Source organism: Scleropages formosus, chromosome 14 (genome assembly GCF_900964775.1).
Source record: "Scleropages formosus chromosome 14, fSclFor1.1, whole genome shotgun sequence".
NCBI lineage: Eukaryota > Metazoa > Chordata > Actinopteri > Osteoglossiformes > Osteoglossidae > Scleropages > Scleropages formosus.
In genome coordinates, this window is record NC_041819.1 from 19,800,526 (window position 1) to 19,820,876 (window position 20,351).

The 20,351-nt window shown below is 46.2% G+C and overlaps 1 protein-coding gene and 1 long non-coding RNA gene across 8 annotated transcripts in view; one reads left to right on the forward strand and one right to left on the reverse strand.

Moving 5' to 3' along the window:
* Positions 1 to 20,351, reverse strand: part of LOC108928968 (disks large homolog 3-like) — a 79,038-nt gene that overhangs the window by 10,941 nt on the left and 47,746 nt on the right. For 2 of the 7 annotated variants that reach the window (XM_018743184.2, XM_018743190.2), the window contains 6 exons: positions 19,941 to 20,110; positions 18,816 to 18,952; positions 17,640 to 17,784; positions 17,353 to 17,512; positions 8,344 to 8,500; positions 7,990 to 8,092 (listed from right to left, as the gene is read on the reverse strand). In XM_018743184.2, the coding sequence (XP_018598700.1) occupies positions 7,990 to 8,092; positions 8,344 to 8,500; positions 17,353 to 17,512; positions 17,640 to 17,784; positions 18,816 to 18,952; positions 19,941 to 20,110 (872 nt within the window). Of the gene's footprint in view, positions 1 to 6,767; positions 7,250 to 7,417; positions 7,440 to 7,989; positions 8,093 to 8,343; positions 8,501 to 17,352; positions 17,531 to 17,639; positions 17,785 to 18,815; positions 18,953 to 19,940; positions 20,111 to 20,351 lie in introns of those variants that run through there. The other 5 variants (XM_018743182.2, XM_018743183.2, XM_018743188.2 and 2 more) reach the window with 4 other exon arrangements.
* LOC108928969 (uncharacterized) lies at positions 17,808 to 20,098 on the forward strand. Its single transcript, XR_001965718.2, has 3 exons — positions 17,808 to 17,926; positions 19,486 to 19,579; positions 20,039 to 20,098. It is a non-coding gene; the product is annotated as an uncharacterized LOC108928969 (long non-coding RNA).

The window sequence follows — 20,351 nt, forward strand, 5'->3', positions numbered from 1 at the left end:
AAACAGGGCATTTTTAACAGTTACAAGTGTTGCTTTGCAATCACGGGAGCTGGGTTTGAATCCCACGTCCTGCTGTAGTGCTCTTGATCAAGACACTTATCCTGAACTGTTCCAGTAAAAATTACCCTGCTGCATAAATGGGTCTTTGCAGCAGAGTAGTGCAGTGGCTCCTCACCTTATGAGCATAACTGAGACCAGAAGCCTGTTTCTAAATCAATGTGTTTGTAAATTCAAAGCTTAAAACAAAGAACCTGTGATCTCCACAACGGTTTGCCGTCATCTGGCCACATTCAACTTCTTTATCATCAACTAAAACAACAAAAACGTGAAAACACGGACATCCCTTGATTTATTTATGCCAGGATAAGGCTCAGAAAAAGGTATAATAAAAATACTTACTAAAAGTTATGTTGTAACTTATCAATCGCTGTCACTTAAGACCCTGGTTATGGCCTACAAATGCATCGATAGAACTTCTCCCAGTTATCTACAAGACTTGATCAGCCGCTACACCCCAACCAGTCTGCTAAACGCTTCCACATCTGCCCGCTTGGTGGTACCACACACGAAAGGTAAAGCACGGAGGTTCTTGGTTCTGGCTCCATTGTGGTGGAACGACCTCTCCCTCTCACTCAGAACTGCTGAATCTCTGTCCACATTTAAAAAGGGTCTTAAAACTCACTTCTTCCAGACTCACTTCTCCCAGGATCTCTCAAGTTCATGTAAGGTGTAAACGTTCATGTACTATAAATCATGCCCGGGTCAGTCCTTTACAGAGCTACTCCTGCAATGTAACGTAAATGTTTACATGTATCTAAAAAAAGAAAAAAAACTACTAGGAAGGTGATTAGGAATCGGCGATATTCTGGTAGAGTTTTACGCAGCTACTTGTGTGATGAACGTCGGTACATATGGTGAAGGAAACAAACTAACCGTACTTAAGAGTCACGTATCTGCAGCTATGTCTCTCCTAAGGTAATGAACAAATTGTATTTTCTATGAGATGTACGTCACTTTGGAGAAAAGCGGCTGCTGAATGAATAAACGTAAACGTAGATCCAAAGATGAAGAAAGTTGAATGAAGTCAGTTCAAGTGAGTTTTACTGCCATCTAAAGGCTGGCTGTGTAAATACAGGTTGTGGTTGGTCAGCAACAGACATGCAGTACCGTATTTCAGCAAACAGACAAATGGTAAAATGCAATTAAAACAATGCGAACACAAGACTGTCAGTAGCTTCAAAAATTTCAAAGTTCAGTTTTCATGACACTAAGACCCAAAGTGGAAAAGTAACACTCAGAGCCACTTTGGAGAAAAGCTTCAGCTAAATACATAGATAAAAATAATAACGAAGGCACTACGCTGGTTAAACTTTGCATGCAGAAAGATACCAAAAGAGCTAAAATGCAACAAGAAGGTGCTGGAAGCACACACGTTTTGCTGTGATAAGCTACTTAGGGTATACCCCAACTGTCAGAGCCTGGACCATCTCAAACATGACAGGAACTCCCCTCTGCAGCCACAAGGAAGGGGGTTCTGGCAGGATGCTCCAGTTGGAGCCCGTGCAGCAGGGACAGTGAGCCGTGGAACATCCCAGCGGTCCAGCAGCATAGCTGGCAGGTTCTAATGACCCATAAAGAGAATGCTGCCAGCTCACCCACTGGAAACTGGGTCAGTGCAGTGTCTCGCCAAGATGCTTCATGTCCTCTGCGTTTCCCCTCAGTGGACGCTTTCATCCAACATGCAGCATGTTTTATACTTGTGCTCAGCTAAACAGTGGAATGTTCTGAAATCACAGATATGTTAAAAACACTGACACAAGAAAGGAAAACTGTCGTGAAGTTTAGGTAACATTCTCCCAAGGAGATGGCATCAGACCCCATTCCCTTGACTCGCTGTGCAAAACAGGAAAGTACAACTGTATGAACTCAGGAAGGCCCCGTACATCACCAGCAAAATCTATCGCTGTCTCCGGAGCTAGAGCAGAACAACACAACTACCTTACAAATGCATCAATAAACGAGATGAAGAATTCTGAATCCCGAATCCCGGTAGATGGGAAAAGATGGGCCTTACCTATTTATTCCTTAGCATAATGGAACTTTTGCAGCAGTAAGTGATACAGAAAACTTTGGAGTCTTTCATAGCGCCACTCAATGATAGCATGGCACAGCAGAGCCTCACTTGGCCCTGTGTGGGTTGGCCAAGTGAAACGTAGTTTCTGGATTCTAACAATTCCATCAGCACCTCTCAGGCCCGGTCGAGCCAACGAAAGAGCTCCTTTCAGCTGTGAACACCAGCCTCTCTACGAAACAAAAATACGAGGATACCACATAGATCGAGCATGGTTGCAGCAGAGGGTTTATCCACATATTTCAAATCTATTTGTACAGGTATATTTCTCAATTTGATATTTTTCAGTGTGTTCAGAGAACTACATGTAAACCACAAGCAGCTATGCAGCCACCGCTGTTTGGTCAGGGACGCGATCGAGTTAAATACTGGCAAAGTAGACAGAACACACAAATGCTGCGAGTAACCTTTCAGCTTAAGTAAACTCCACCTCGCTTGGATAATGCAAAATTTAAAGACAATAAAATAAACACTATCAAAACCAACTATTAATGAGACAGGTTCACCCAACACTTTCACGTCACTGAGCCCTTGAGCTAAGCTAAGCTGAGCTAAGCTAAGCTGAGCTAAGCTAAGCTAAAGCTAACTAGACTATAACACTAACCGCACACCAGACTTACCTGATTATAAAACAAAGCTTAAAATGTAAACATGAAAAAGCTACTACTAAAACTTCAGCATCTAGGCTTAAGGCTGTCCTCCCAGAATTCAACCCTGATCAAAGTGGATTTGTTAAAGCCAGATTTGGCTCTGATATCACACTGTACGCCATCCTTTAAATATTAAAAACTATTTCTGGAAAGCAAAAACCTGCTATGATTATCCCTCAACGCAGAAAAGGCAATTGACCGAGTACAATGGTGCTTCTTATTTGCTGCCACAGAGAAACTTGAGATGGTTAATAACTTCTTTAGTGTAATCAAGCTCTTATATTCAAACCTTTCAGCACAGGTTAATACAAATGGCTTTCTGTTTTGCTATTGGAAGAGAATGCTGCTATGCCTGAGCAATCCTGAAACACCAGTCTCCGCAGTTTTATATTAAAGTTCAGATTTGAAAAATCAACCTCTGCAAATCTCTGGCTATGCGACTGAGTATGCCTCCTAATTGAAAATTCTCTTTAAACAGAGAAATTCTGGCTTTAGATACTTAGGAATTTTTGGTACTCCTGCCCTTGGCCATCTTGTAGACACCAACGACTCACCAAGAAGGTTAAACAGAATCAGGCCTCATGGACCTCTATGCCTATTTCCACATTTGACACAATTAATTTCATCTGGATTAAATGTTTTATGTGTCTGTTATACTTGTAAAATGTACTTACTTGTAAGATAACTTTTTAAAGACATCTTTGTTTCTGGATTTATATGAAACAATAAAAGGCCCAGAATTAAACTCTCCAAATTTTGTCAACCAAAAGACAAGGGTGGGGTTTCTCTACCAAATATGACATTTTACTATTGTACAGCACAAATTAAACAAGTGATTGATTAATTCCTGGCTAGACCAGATTCACTGTGGGTAGATATAGAATCTATTTGAAGCTATTTCAGAAGTTCCGTAAGATCCCATCTTTGTCATATGCAACACTTCTAGTCCGGAGAGATGTTGTGATACCTGGGATCCAAACGGACAATCTATGAGGTTTCCTCTTGCCTTCTGAAGAGACCATTTACTTGCCTTTCAGCGATTACGAATGGTCATCTATATGTGCTAAAGTCTTCCCCGCCTACAGCTTCCTCGGCATCCAGGAACAAAACTTAAAGCTCATCACGCCTTCACAAGATGCTCCCAGGGACACATCAGTTGCCCTTTAAATGCAAAACCTCTCTGATACATTAATTTTGGAAAGGTGATAAAACAAGTTTACTGGCTAATCTCACACACTTGGCAAAGAAACGTATTTTAATGTATACCCCAGAAGTTCCCTCTATAATTATCTGAATGACTGAAGTGTTTAAAATTCTACCATTGAAAAAATTAACATTTAATTTGCATGAGAACTCCAAGGAATTCTGTAAAGTTTGTACAACCTTCTGGAAGTTAATAGGAGATGCTAGATAATCACACCTGTGATATACTGTCACCCTTTCACCTTGAGCCTTCGCTCTATGTACATGGACATATTGGCAATCGGTTGCTGTACTGTCCATCTGCTCTTCAAAAATCAAACTAAAACAAACGCATGAAAAAATAAAAACATAACTTGGCTGCACAACATAGGCTGCAAGTAAAGAGTCAACATAAACAAGAGATCTTATATAGGATAAATGAGGGAAAACGGTCATGTGCTCAATAATGATAAGGTCCTTGACTTTATAAGCATTCCTAAAAACTGTCAATGTAAAGGGAGCCAACATCCCCCCCCCCCCCCCACCACCACCACCACCACCACCATCCTAATTCAATATACTGTTCCTCATTCTTTTCTAACCTATATCGTTATTTGTTCACCGAAAAACCCTTTCCCATGTCAGACCAGGTCCACGGTACTCGGCCACTTTTGATCACTTATCAAGGTCGAGCAGAACATGTTTTGACAGATATCCTACATTTCCACATTCCTCTCATATCCACCATTTCGTTTTTCCCACTAAAACTATCCTCAAATGTATTTTTCATCGGTATGTCCAATTTGGGAGGGGAAAAAAAAAAAAAAAAACCTGAAGATTATGTACAAGCTCTCGTGGTACATATACAGTAAAGTCAATAAAAAGTTAACTGCTGGTGTGTGAACAAAACTGTTTTTGTTTGGCCACCTGCTTTCGCGCTGACAAAACTCAACCAGGGTCAACAACAAGAACTTGTTCTTTGGACCCGGGCTCATCCTCTCTATTATGAGCTCACACTGATTAATTATTTACAAGGTACAACACCAAACACGAAGTAGCAGGTGACCCTGGGGAAATCAAATAGAAACCCATATGTACTTTTACACCATAACTCAGTTATATGTAGATGTACGATATTTAAGACGGCACAGGATGGAGCTGTGAATTAGGAACGAGCAGTTTTGAGGTCCCAGCAGGGATAACCTAAAAATGCGTGTCCAGGACACCCTTTATAATTAAGCTCAACGAAGAGCAGAAAAGCTCTTTGTCACTGTCCAAGTGCAACGGCCAACGGCCAACAACTCAATATACAAATGAATGGACTGAGACTAAGCTCTTACCCACATTCCTTAGGACCAAAGGCCCAGTTCTACACCAAGCCACATCTGAGTAGAGCAGCAGAATTTTTACTGAATACTGGAGAGAAGCCGCCAATAAACCGCAGACAGACTTATCTGAACTATACAGGTACTGTGGAAATGAGTTAACATAAAATGAGTAAATACATTGGGTTAAAAATGATGACGTTTTCTAAAGTATTGCTCTGAAAGTATACATTCTGTCTTATTTAAAAGGAAATTCTTTCAGAAAATGTGTTGCACACATGTCACAGCGGATTTCTCCAAAAACAAAATATACAAGTACCTGTACTGTTTGCACCATGAAATGAAGGAGTGAGTTCAGTCTGTTTCAAAAGTTACGATCTTGCTTTGTCCTTTTGGTTATTCTGCCATTTACCAGACAATATAATAACCATAGTGTGTAAACTGTTCATGTACAGCAGTACTACTCAATTAACTGCCCGCACATTTCGCATGTAAACTACTGCAGCTGCAAAGCATGACACCCCTCTAAAAAAAAAGTGTAGCAATATATCTAATAACAGAAACAGTAAATAAAAGTGATCCAGTCATTAACTGAGGGCTGCACAGCAGAGCAGAGGGTAGCGCTGTCATCTAACAGCATCCGTGTTTTTCGGGTACGAGTTCGAATCCCGCTCAGTATGTGGAGGATACATGGTCTCCCAGTGTCTGCGCAGGTTTCCTCCGGGTACTCTGGTTTCTTGCCAGACCTGCGGTTCAGGTGAATTCTTGATGCTAAATTGCCTGTAGTGTATGAACGGGTGAGTGACTCACTCTCTGTGTTGTGTGTGGGTGGCTACCCTGCAATGGAGTGGCATCCTGTCCAGGCTGTACCCTTTGAAGCCTTACGCCCAGTAATTCTGCAATAGGCTCCGGACTGTCACCACCTTGACCCGGGAAAGTGTTTAGCAAAGTGGGTGAGTGAATCATTAGCTGACACACACACACACACACACACACACACACACACACACACAGAAGCCATTTGTCCCAAGCAGGGTCAGGCAAACTGGAGCCTAACCTAGCAACACAGGGTGCAAGGCTGGAGGGGTAAGGGACACAACCCGGGCGGGACGCCATTCCATCGCAAGGCACCCCAGGCAGGATTTTGAACCCTAAGCCCACCAGAGCGTGGGACCCGGCCAAACCCGCTGCACCCAACCACCCCCCCAGCTGAGACTGTGCTCCTTTAATGTTACAAAGGGGATCCCTTTATAATTTTACGGATCTGATCGTGTTATAACGCTACAGAAATGTTCCTTAACTACACGGAAGTCTGTAATAACGTTATAGAAACCATACTGCAACTATATACATAATTATGTAGTAACAGAATGGAGATGTGAACGTGTAGTAAGGAGACATAAACGATCATACTGTAACTACACAGAAGTGATGGGGCTGGAAGAGAAGAGAAGAGAAGAGAAGAGAAGCCCGATCTACTCTTACTGTGATCTGCGGTGTTTCCGACCCCGTCCGGGTCACGGCACAGCGAGGGGGTCTTTCAGGCAGATCGGGGATGGGAGGCGCGGCTTCTGCGGATCTCGACCTTCAGATCACACTCTAAAGAGTCATTTTAAGGGGCTCTGCGACCTTGTGGACACACAGTACAGTCCGTCCGTCGGTCGGTCGGTCGGTTCGGCTGTGCAGCTCGCAGCCTAAATCCCGCAATCTGAAGCGAGTCTGCAGATGAATCGTCAAGGAGCACCAGGTTGGTACCGCAGCACCATCCCCCACCGCAACGCGGGGAATCACCCCCCCTGAAAACACTCCTTCCGTGCGGTCTCGCGCCTCTCGCCCCCGCCCCCAGCTCCGTGAACGCGGACAGCGTGATCGCGCACCCGCGGCGCCGCGATCGCCGTGTCGCAGGTCGTTTAACGATCTCTCTCTCTCTCACACACACACACTCACACTCACACTCACAATAATAAAACGAAAGCGATCGATCATGCCTTTGTAAAGTAACGAGTGGAGCGACTGAGGCCACGTGGACCCCCCCCGGCCCGGTCCGAGAGGAAGCGAGAGAGAGGCAGAGAGAGCGCGCAGCCTGGCCGAGCGAGTGCGGGGCTCGGACGCGAATCCGGAAAGAGTACCTGTCTTAAAGGGAGAGGCAGGAGTCCGCGGTGCGAGTGCGCGGCTGCGCCTCCCGAACAAGAGCGGCGAAAAGAGCGCGCGACACAGCGCGCGAGCAAGCGCGAAACCTCGCACGGACAGCGCATAAAATCACTGTTCCCCCCCCCGCCCACCCTATTCAAATATCTTCGCAAAACATTACTAACGTTTACCACAGTTTTTCCCACGGTTAAATGCCTCACTGGTGTCGAATCGAATTTTTTTTTATTTGTACGCAGAACACTATTTTAAGACACAAACGCATACACTTGTTGTTGAAATAAAACACAGATAATAAATGTCTGAGGATCCGACCCCACGACCGTTCAGCGCTATGCTGCTAAGTTTCTGTATTGCTAAGGTCAGCTTCAGTGACTCAGTAGTATAGCGCTGAACAGTTTGTGGGGTTGGACCCTGGACCCTGGTATAACATTGCATGTGGAGGAGAAGGCTATAGGAGGGGTGTGGACGGGTCAGTAGGTACCCCCCAGCACCTAGTGGTCAAGGTGTGCAAGCTGATGCTGGTTGTGAGGGTGATATCTGGGGGTCCTACCCTCTGGTCGGAATTGGGCAATGATGGTGACCGTCTGTCCCGCCCTCTTCAGCGCGGCAGCGGCCTGCTCATGTGTGGCATTACGCAGGTTCACTCCATTCACCTGGGGAAGGAAACACAGCCTCAAACCCATGTCCCTCCTCTGAGGCCTGTGACAGTTACGCTGTATCACAGCGAGCCCTTAAGTACTCGCATATGAGAAGGAATAGGGAAACCTGTCATAGAGTGATAGTGCAGCTGTCTAGATGTATATTAAGAGTTACATATGCAGCTTGCACATACACAGATGTACATACATAGCAGATATGAGTCATGAATAACGTGACGAGGGGTGCCGGTGGACGAGAAGCTAACCGAAAGGATGCGGTCTCCTCTCCTCAGCTCCCCGCTCAGGTCAGCAGGCCCTCCTGCCAAGATGAAGGAGACAAAGATGCCCTCGCCATCCTCCCCACCGACGATGTTGAAGCCCAGGCCCGTGGATCCCTTGTGCAGGACAATCTTTCGGGGCTCCCTGCCAAAGGGAGTCACAGCCAGAATGGCAAACCAGATTGGGTCTGGTTTAGAAAAAAAGACTAGAATCACACAGACAAGACACTCCATATTTCATACAAAAGGTATGAAAATATACATAACATATACACAAAAATCTGTTGCCTGTTTGAAATTTCCAGATAAGTCCCCACCTGACCGAACGGTGTTTCTGAAACATTCATATTCAGTGCAATCACTAAAGTTCAGCTATTTTTAATAATCAAAATCTTCAAACCAGAATCCCTTCAAAGAACAACTGAACATGACATAAGAAGACATAAGAGAAAATTAACAGTGTTCAGAAAATCAACAGACGAAAACTGCTGTGGAAGCTGTTTCCATTCAGGCTGAAAAACCTGTTGCAAAGGTCCTAAAGAGCAAACTACGAAGCTAAGAAATTCGTCTTCATTTCACCAAATAGTCCAAATTGTAGGGAATTACTAAATATCACAAGTGGGTTCAATCAACACTTTCTGTACGAGAACAATGAAAATATTAGCGGCCACAATGCCACTGTAGTGTGACATTCCAATCACTCATGGACACACGTTCAGGGTATATCTAAACACGAGACAGCGGCACCCCTCCGCCCAGCTCCCTGCCCCCCCGGCCCCTCGCCCCCAGGCACATACTGGGAGCAGCTGAGCTCATTCATGCCTCATGGTCGACTGCCCCATTGCAGTTCTGTTTTAAGCTGCTGTGACTCACCAGGCAGTGGGCGGCTGTTTCTGCGCCATGTCAGGGTTCTGTGTAACCACTCAAACCACAGTTACAGACGGTCAGAGCCTGTGGAGAGGCACGGGCTACTTCATCTCGCTGAGGCTATGTTGCACCACTGCGGTACTCAGCACCTTGCCCGAGTTAACAGAGCATGACACTTGGTAAACAATGTACCGAACCCGTGCTTTAACCGCAGATTCCAGTGGCTGACAAAAGGAATTTTTCATCCAACCTCACACACACACACACGCAATGACTGAAACTGCTTGTCCCAAGCAGGGGTCGCAGCAAACCGGAGCCTAACCCGGGGCCCAAGGACACGCTCAGGATGGGATGCCAGTCTGTCACAAGGCACCCCAAGCAGGGCTCGAACCCAGAACCACCAGAGAGCAGAACCCAGCCAAACCCATTGCGCTATCACACTCCCCCACATCCAACCTGAAATATATAATTAATCCTTTAAAAGAGGGAAAATTAAAGATATTCCAGACAATTTAAATTATTCTCATTTACTGAGCTGACATGAAGCCTGCAGCTGTGTAAATGTGGGCTAATGTAATACAATGCTTTAAAAAACCATTAAACACACATATATACGTATAAAGGGTGAATAATAGATATATATTAAGTGAAAGGTACAACAGCCATCAGTACATCAGACAGCATGATCTACCTGGATCTATGGCACCAAAGGCCCAGTGCTGCACAGCAACTCCCCCTCCGGAGTAACAGCAACAAAAAGCACTAGAAAAAAGGAGATTAAGCTACTCCTCCTCTATTATTAATACATTTATTTATTTAGCTGACACTTTTCTCCAAAGTGACTTACAATGTTAAGCAATTTACAGTTATTTACCCATTTAAACAGATGGATAATTCTTGTGGAATAATCTAGGGTAAGCAGGAAGAGCTGGTAGTGTAGTGGTTGGGGTTACTGCCCTTGAATCCAAAGGTTGTAGGTTTGATCTCTACCTTTGGCTGCAGTACTCTTGAGCAAGGTACTTGTCCTAAATTACCCTAAAATGGCAGAGCATGGGCTGGCTGGCTGAGTGCATCCAAAAATGACAGAGGCCTTCCCAGGTCACCCCTATGGCTCTCTGTTCTGTGTCCAGCTGTTAAGAGTCTGACTAAAGGTAGCACTGCTAGAGGTGCTGACATGTCACACCACTGTGGGTAAAGCACACCAGCTTTTCACTGAAGGTGACAGCAGGCACTGTTCTCCTCACTGTGTGTTCTGAGGTTCAGTTAAGCCTGAGTACCTGTCTGCAGTGCCAGGTCTGCTCAATCCACTGTTTGCCTTTTTCTCCTCAGTTTCCGCTGCTTTCCACTCTCTCATCCTCAGAATGTGTAATACAGCTATACCCCGGTATATAGACTTCAGGTTTACAGACTTTCGGTATAACAGCTCTAGAAAAGTTGTACCCATATTTGGTATACGACATCCGCTCCCAGTAATATATACATTTTTCAGGTATTCTTGTCCCTGATGACATATAAGTCATGAGCTTTCGACAATATATGATAACCTCTTTAATGTTGCACTGTTTCTCACATACACTCTGAAACAGCTTGTCCCAAGTGGGGTAAAGGCAAACCGGAGCCTAACCGGGCAACACAGGGCCCAAGGCTGGAGGGGGAAGGGACACACCGCGGATGGGACACCAAGCCATTACAAGGCACCCCAAGCAGGACTCGAACCCCAGACCCGCCAGAGAGCAGGACCTGGCCAAACCTGCAGTGCCACCGCACCCCCCCCACTGTTTTTTCAAGCTGTTTTATTTCAGGTTTGAGAAATTTTTACAATTTTTTTTTAAATACTTTTTTGTTAATGTACCTCTACACTAAGGGGGATCTCAACTCACCTCTTTTGGAAAAACTTCTCCCCTTGTTTCCTAACTGCTCAATAAAAGTGTACGTGTTTGATATGCTTAATAATTTTAATATAAATGTATTAAATATTGGAAAATCCTATATGCATCTACTTGTGTAATGTATACGGGCCATATGGTGGTATGAGACAAATGGACTTCAAAACTGAAAAAATCACATCTCAGATCTCTCCTTCTGTTGATGTAGTGTATTTGTAATGTACTCTTTGTGTTGCTCTCTGAGACGTACATTGCTTTGGAAAAAAGAAAAGTGTCTGCTAAATGAATAAATGTAAACATACTGTATGTGTTTTTTGCATGTTTACGTGCAGTGCTGTATTGGAGTGGTGCTTTTGCCAGTTTCATCAGGAAAATAAGTATCACACTTGGAATTATGGCCTCCATAAGCTGTTTAATGCAGGTTTCGTGATGAGGTCAGTGGTCAGTATAAGCAGTGATTACAACGTCCTTGGGTCCTTGCTCAGACCCTTCTGTTGTCCCCCTTGAGCTCAGCTTTGTCAGGAAAATGTTATTGTTCTATGAGTAGGATTACTTCACCTGGACGGTAGTAAAGATATAATGGTACGCACACACTGGCTGAAACCGCTACTCCCGAGCAGGATCGCTGCAAATCGGATCCTAACCCAGCAACGCAGGGCGTAAGGCTGGAGGGGGAGGGGACACACCCACGACAGGATACCAGTCCGCCACAAGGCACCCCAAGCAGAACTCAAGACCCGAACCCACCAGAGAGCAGGACCCGGCCAAACCCGCTGCACCGCTGTGGTAGTGGTACAAACAGCTGAAATGTGCAGTTATGAGCTATGCAGAAAGCCCTGCGTTAGGATCGCCCATGAGATAAACAGGTACAGTAATGAGGTAATGTGCCGGAGAAGTCACCAGCAACCCTCAGCTCTCCAATAAGCCACACACACACCCACGCACATTGTCTGAAACTGTTTGTCCCAAGCGGGGTAACAGGAAGCCGGAGCCTCACCTGGCAGAACAGGGCACAAGGCTGGAGGGGGAGGGGACATACCCAGGACAGGACACAAGTCCACCACAAGGCACCCCAAGCAGGACTTGAACCCCAGACCCACCAGAGACCAGCCAAACCCGCTGCGCTACTGTACTGCTGTGCCCCCTTCTGCAATAATCTCTTCTATTGAAATAAGTCAGGCAAATATTTGTTCCATTAAGGTGACAGACCTTTCTATTTCCTGCATACACAAGCAATTAATAATGAATGCAATACAAAGGATCTTTAATGATTGATATTCCAACAATTTGTCTGCCTCGACTCCTTGACTTCGCACAAACACACGCTCGCTGTATGAAACCATTGTGGTTCCTGTTGTTCAGATGAAGGTGGTTACTGGTGATGATGGGCTAGTATATGCAATTCATAACAAGAATTATGAGTCCTGCTTGGGTCGCCTTGTGATGGACTGGCGTCCCATCCTGGGTGTGCCCCCTACCCCTCCAGCCTTGCGCCCTGTGTTGCCGGGTTAGGCTCTGGCTTGCCGCAACCCTGCTCGGGACAAGCGGCTTCAGACATGTGCAATTTACAGAAATACGTCCTTCTGTCTTGTGTCCAGAATGAATTTGTCCATATTATTATGTTTTCCTTTAGCTTACACTTTTCTCCAAGGTGAATTACAATGTTTGTGCACTAGGCTACTTACAATGATTTACCTGTTTTCAGAGCAGTGTAATTTTTACTGCAGCAGTTCAGGGTAAGTACTTTAATGAAGGGTTTTACATATACATGCATCTACATGTATTCATTTAGCATTTTCCTCCAAAGTGATGTAAATCTCAGAGAGAAAAAAACAATGATTGCATTACATCAACGGCGGCAAATGGTGATTCAAACTCGGGTCTTTTAATTGGAAGGTGAGGGCAATAAACCAGCTGCTGTCCCTTTCCTTAATTGTGCCCACATACCCACCTTCATAGAACAGCTCACACTCTGTCCTCTGGATAGCCCATGGATGGAAACCCTGCAGAGTTATGCATTTTAGGCCTGACAGCATTATTTTTTGGACAGTTAATAACAATAGTGCCAGTGAGATTCCCTCGTTACGCGAGTGCTCATTGTGAAATCACTGCTGTATTTTCCCCTATCTATTGATGTGAGTGTTCATATGAAGAGAACGTGTTCCAGCTGGCACGGGTCTGCGGAAGAAACGTGAAGAAACTGAGCTAAGCAGCTGGAGGTGAAAGTGGAGGAAGATTTAACAATATAACAATGGCCACTTTCGCCATTTCAGCCGTCCTCTGAAAGCAGGCAAGAGCAATCCAGGCAACGCAAAATGTTCTGCAATCAGAGAATCGTCTGGGAACAGCGATATGTGGATGGTGGGGGGGCTGTACTCTCTACGTGATTGTGTCTGACCACGCTCCAAAATGCTTCCTCCCCAACTTGTGAGACTCCATTATGACCCTTTTACTTTTTGACTCCCAATTTGCATTATGTGCTTTATTTTGGGGCGCTTATTGACTGTAGCGTCACCTGTTTAGCCTGGGAGGAGGAAGGCCTCTGAAGGGTGTGCTGTGGACGCCAGTGCCCACGTCGGGGGTACGTGCAGATGGGCGGAGGGCTGAGAGCCAACCTGACGATGACTATGACTCATTTGTCAAGCTTCAGCTTCATGCAGAGACAACTGAAGTCATCACAGTTAATGAATACAGATGAGCTCCATCCAGGTATTCCTGTTTTTTAGCAATTGTGGCCTAAGTGTTAAAACTTAATTGGGATCAACATTCATTTATGTATTGTATTTCCTCAATAACATTTCCCGAGGAAATGTCAGGTCATGACAAGACGCTCCTTGTGTTTTAAAGACATATACAATATTACCTACATTGTTCCAGGTGTGAACTTGAACATACAGCATATTGGTGCAGCTGGTAGCACTGGGGGGCTCACAGCTCTTAAGCTGCTGGTTTGGATGTAGGTGGTGTAGTGGTAAGAGCTGCAGTCTCTGAACCTAGAGGTTGCAGGTTTGAATCCCACTTCCTGTACTCTTGAGTAAAGAATTTATTGGAAATATTATTGTAGTAAAAATAACCCATGTACAAAAGGGTGAATAATTGTAAGTAGCTTAATAACCATTGCAGGGAGGCGTGGTGGTGCGGCGGGTTTGGCCGGTGCGGCAGGTCTGGGGTTCGAGCCCTGCTTGGGGTGCCTTGCGATGCACTGGCGTCCTATCCTGGGTGTGTCCCCTCCAGCCTTACGCCCTGTGTTGCAGGGTAGGCTCCGGCTTGCTGCGACCCCGCTTGGGGCAAGTGGTTGTTGACAATGGTTGGTTGGTTAATCACCATTGCAAGTCACTTTGGAGACAAAGTATCTGTCAAATTAACGGAAGCAAACACACATGCTCTCCTTGCAATGTAATTCAGGTGACTCTAAATTACACATAGTGTGTATGAGTGTGTGATTCCCCTTCGAGGGTCTAGTGTCCTGTCCGGGATGTACCCTGTTTCACACCCTATGTTTCAGGTATAGATTTGGGACCGCTGTGCATTAGGACAAGTGTTTACAGAGAGTGGATGGATGTGTGTGTGAGAGAGAATGTTTGGCAGTAGCACTACGTCTTTCACTTTGCAATAAATGAGTGGAGATATACAGTTTCATATATGTGCCTGCTGGACTGGAGCGAAGTCCAACTGGACAGCTGGTGTTTACGTTACGTAACTCAGGAAATACCCTGTTTCCATGCCACAGTTCTGAGGAAACACAGCAGCGAGAAAGGTAAAAACAAACGAATGATGTAGCAGACAGAGGAGTGATTAGAGCCGCTGCCATTGGACTTGAAGGACCCACGTTCGAATCCTAACTCGTGCCGTAGTAACCTTGAGCAAGGCACTTACCCCACATTCCTCGGGTAAAAAAATGACCCAGCTGCATGAAGGCATGAAGAGGTAAATAACTATAAGTTGATGCGGAGGAAAGTATTAGTTAAATATCCCATTGTGGTAGTTCTTTAGATTTATGCAAATTGTAGGGTTATAAAAAATTGTTTTGCACTGCTGGGCAGAAACTGAGCGTGTCCAGGTGTCCAATCCCCCCCACCTTTACAGAAATGTGTTTGAAACTGTAGATACTGCCATATGAACACAACAACAGACCGTCAGCGCACAGACAAGCAACGTCGAGCACTGGGAAGGCCCCATTATCTGAAGTGATGCGGTCGTACGTTTCGGCTGGTGTTCGTTTAACTAAAGCCCTTAAGCGCGTATACTCCGCTGAAGGGATCTTGTACCGCAACCCAAACAAGTTCAGCTGAGTCCTCTCGCTGCCTTTCTGCTTTGCTCCTTGGTTCCACCGGGCTCCCACGCAGCAGTGACACATGCAGCTCCCCCCCCCCAAACTCTTTTCAGAGCTGTGTTGCGGGGAACAGGATTCCGTAACCATGGTAACGAACTAACATCCCCCGCTGAAGGCAGCTGGGCAAGTTTGGGTCTGGGTACCACTCTGCCTTTCAGCCAAACTCTCACTGAGATGGATCCCTGTTTGTAGAGGGCCGGTACAGCTGTTTTGTTCAGTCATGTGTCTCTTCATCACCCAGGTGGACACTGATGAGGAGTCCAGCTCTTATAGTGTTATATTAAGTCACATTCATACTCTCTGTACTACTGTTATTATATGCTTTACCACAATAATCAAATGATAACCATACTGCCGGAAAAATAACCCAAGAGTACTCCGGTAAAATTTGCTCCCAGCTGGATGTCGTATAATTATCAATAGTTATATGTACCATATTTATAATATTTTCATTTCTGTTTCTGGATCTAACATATACTCTTATAGGCAGGGGCACATATGCCTGAATGTGTGTCGCAGTGTTTGGCAACAAACCAGAGGGCCGCGTTTGTGCTGGAAGACGAGTGCAGACGCATGGAAATGTTGCACACACATGCACTGTCATGGGGACGGGTGATATCAGAGCAAACATTTGCTGAGCCTCTGAATGTAGCCGGTGCAGCTCCCCATGGAAACCAAACACAAACCGAGTGGCTCAAAACAGCATATTTGTGCATTTAAAAACGGTTTCGGTCAGTAAAGTGACGTAGCGAAGGACACGCTGTAAAAGGACTAATAGGGACACGCTAAAGGACATGCTGTCAATGTATTTATATGCAAATGCTTGGCCCACTCGTAAGGTGTCCTAAATTAAAAGTCAATCAATTCTCAGTTTTAAATTAGATGGTGGAATGAGCTTCCTCAGAACTTTTGAGTCCCTTCCAGCACTCAGGGTCTCAAAAACCATCTATTTCAGACTCATTTCCTATTTCCCTGCAAGTTAATCCTTCACCACCTGTTAAATTTATTTTCCTGTTTGCTATTTCAATGTCTTTTATAGGCAGGAAAAGTATCAAGCAAACAGTGCGAGCTCTAACGAACATCTGTCTACCTAAAGCTTTTTGTTGTGAAATGCTTTGGAGAAAATAAAAAATTAATAATAAAAGTAAATGTGCACTTTATAAACGGCACCGTGAATGATCGCGGAAGGTCCGGCACCTCTACGCGGACACACGACGGTAGATTTCCATGATCTAACACTTTCAAATGTACACAGCAACGCAAGTACAATAGTAGCAGTGACAGTACCGCACTCCTTATCCAGGGCTCTGAACACACAGGAAAACCAGACTCTAAATCACCAGAGCAAGCTGGGTACTGCGTGACATGGCTTTGATAATTAAAGCACCCCGATCTAGCTGTGGCCCCGACACATTCGGGCTGTTGTGGACGCGGTAAAAGCCATTCGCACCGATACCAAATCCAGGTAATTCCACTGATCGAGCGAGTGCTCTCTGGGTATCGGGACACATCAAAAAGCACCCTGCCGCCTGCTACTTTTCCCCTGCCTTTCCCAGGTGATCTCGGCGACGTGGTGCTATGAGCAGAAAGCTAACGTGCCCCGGCAAAGTTCCCTCGACGCGCTACCGATCACCGTGCGATCACTTCATGCGATCACCACGAAGGCACTAGAGTGTCTTCGTGGCGATCGCATGAGAAAGCTAAACAATCTGGCATCTTGTCTCCTGTACACCTTGTCTCCTTCACACCTTGCACGCTACTGGACTGTCCTTGCTTGCACAACGTAGCCCTCTCACGGTCAGGCCTGTGTTACCATGCTGCTGTACCGTGCGAAAGTAGAGGGGTGCCAGAGCAGAGCAGCCTGGAGAGTACGGTTTGAGCCGCGATGACCGTACCTGGCGTGTTACTCACCTGGTCATGTCCTCCTCCCCCAGCATGTGCCGAGGCACCGGGGAGTACCGGGACGGAGCGATCTGGGGGGGCTGCTGGTACACCGGCTTGGGTTCCATGCCGCCCATGTAGGCCATGCTGGAGCTGTGGCCTACGTGATTATCGACCATGGTGGGGAAGGCTGCAGGGAGGGCGAGGCCAGTAGACAGAAAGGAGGGAAGATTAAAACGGGAACACGGCTGCTCTTTTGGCGGCGTTCGGCGTGTGTCGGCGTGCACGCGTACGACCCCCCGTGGGTTGATACGTACTGCTGGAGTAGTCGGGCGGGGCGTACATGTCGTTGAGGTGCGTAGGCCCGGGCTTGGCCACCTTCAGGTACACCATGTCCGAGGTATTCTTCAGCGCTGCCACGGCCTCCTCGTGCCGCACATCCTGCAGGTTGATGTTGTTCACCTGAGCAGAGAAGCGCAGTCAAGAAACGGGAACGCGCCTCGCTTGGTCGATGAACGCTCTTTAATTATCCTCATTTAATAAAAACCGAATCCGAGTCCCTTGGAGACGACATCCTGAGATTCAGTTACCGCAAGACCTGAAGGTAAGACACCTTGCGGATTCTTAGCGCAGGCATTTATAGCACCCTAACAAATCGCAATTATTTTATCGTGTCTTGAGTGTAATTGCAGGTTGACCCATCAAAGCATTCGGCAATGAGTGTTAACTCTCACGCGGAACCATAAATCACTTCCCCTCGACGCTGGAAAAAGGCGACGGAGGGCTGCTTTCACTGTAAACATCTGCACCGATGTGTGATGGATGCAGAGTAATGAGCACACAAGAGAGTGCTTGTGTTTCGAGTATTCGGGACCTCGGGAGGAGAAGATGCATCGGGTGGTTTTTAATACTTGAAAAACCGCAGCTGCGCTGAAAAGATGAGTACACTTTGTAAACACGTGCGGTGTGTTTACACGCATTAATACAAGAAAGGGTGCCGGAGCTTGGGCTAATTTCAGGTCGGGCCGGATGCGCGCGGCTACGGACGTTGTGGCGCGAGTCTTCGGGATTCGGGACTGGAGGCAATTACACCGACGTTTCTCAAAGCTGGCAGCGACACCGTGAGGGCGCGCCGCCTGACTGAAAATGAATTCCCCCCCGCTTTCGAAGCCACCTTGCTATTGTCAATAATCGTGTTAAGCCGTTTGTCCCCCGCAGAACAAATAATTACTGCCTTACGGCGACGTTCCCACAGAACGAGAGCTGCTCTCCCTCCCTCCTGGGTGAGTCTGAAGTGCTGCATTAAGAGACAATGCGAGAACAACTGCATCTGTTTGTTCCCCTCGCTTGTCGTTTACTCATTTGTGGGTGTTCCTCGGCGTTTGGTATACATGGCAACACGGGGGCCCAGCGATGTGTGCCCTTTGTTCTGTTACCGCGCTAAATGCAAGGTGGGCGAGCGCAGAGGTTCAAGAGGCGGAGCTTTGACTCACGGCTAGCAGGCGGTCTCCCGTTTGGAGCCGGCCGTCCTTCTGCGCGGCACCGCCCTCGATAATCTTGGTGATATAGATGCTGTTGTCTCCTGGGATATGCTGGTTGCCTATCCCCCCTGCGATGCTGAAGCCCAGTCCTGGGACCGGAGGAGCAAAGAGAGCCAGATGTGGATGCAAAGCAGATGCAGGACACAGGCATCCCTCGATTTACAAATCCATTTATCCAAAAATTTGGTGTAATGACTGTTGGCTTTTGACACGCATTTTTCTATTTACGGAACCAAAAATCAGCATGACATTTATTTGAAGGGTGTCCAAAAAATTTCGAAATTTGCACGTTCCGCGAGTGAAGCAGAAGTGCAATAATGTACTGTAGCTGGTTGGCCTGCACCCAGATTTCTGCCGGTGTGTTAAGAATGTGAGAGCTGCTTCAAGAGAATGGGGCACTATAGGAAACGTATGAATTTCCACAGGCGTGTCTGTCAGCCATATCGAATGTATTATTTAACTGAAAGATTGTGGAGGCAGCAGAGTATTTAGCAGGAAAAGTTTAGCTCATTGTTTCTTGGATGTGTATGCGAATGTCAGCCGCAGTGCAGTTTTAGAAAGTTGTTCACACTAAACGCTATGTGCTCAGTCGATCCTCGTTTGGTTACTGGCCATACTGCAGAGAACTGACCAGTAACCCTGACCCTGGAGTTTTAAGCGGAGACAGAAACCTGCCCTGGGATTTCTAACTACGCTCTGGAAGCAGGACAGCAAAGGTAAGAGATGTAATGCACTTTTGTATTATTTCCTGAGACGTATGTCGCATTGGAGAAAGGTGTCTGCTAAATAAAAAATGTAAATGTATGTGTTTTATATCATGCTGAAAACAGGTTGATATGATGGATATATAGGTGTTTTATGGTGTTTTAGTGATGTCTGGTGTCTTTGGATGGGCTGGCTGTCATTATAATTTGTCCCATTTAAAATAATGGGGAATTTAGGTTTTAGGTTTCCGAATTTTCGAGATCCATACCGTTTCCAGGAATTAATTGCGTAAATCAAGGAATTCCTGCATTAAAAAAAGAGCCGTCACGTGCGTCTCAGCTGCTGCAGTTCGAACAGTACGTGCGCCCTCACCTTTGGGACCCTTGAGCAAGTTGACTTCCAGGATGGTCTCGGGCGGAGCCTGTCTCCGCCGTACCAACAGTCTGACGACAGGTCCCGCCTCTTTCAAGGCCTCCACCGCCTGGCTGTGGACCACCTCGGACACGTCCACATCGTTCACACGCAGCACGCAGTCGTTCACCCTGCGTGTTCGAGGGGGAAACCTAGTAGTTGGAATCACCGGCTTACGGCAGAGCGAGGTCGACAGCGGGGATGGAGAAAGCGCTGGAGCCGATGGTGGGAGTGATTTTACCCGCACTAAGCAGTACGCTAAACCGCTCTCTTACTCACTCCCTCATTATCCTACTAGTTTGGGGAATTCAAGCAGACTAGAACAAAGTGTGTCGCACATCTGCAAAACAGACTCTGCTCTCCCCCGCAGCC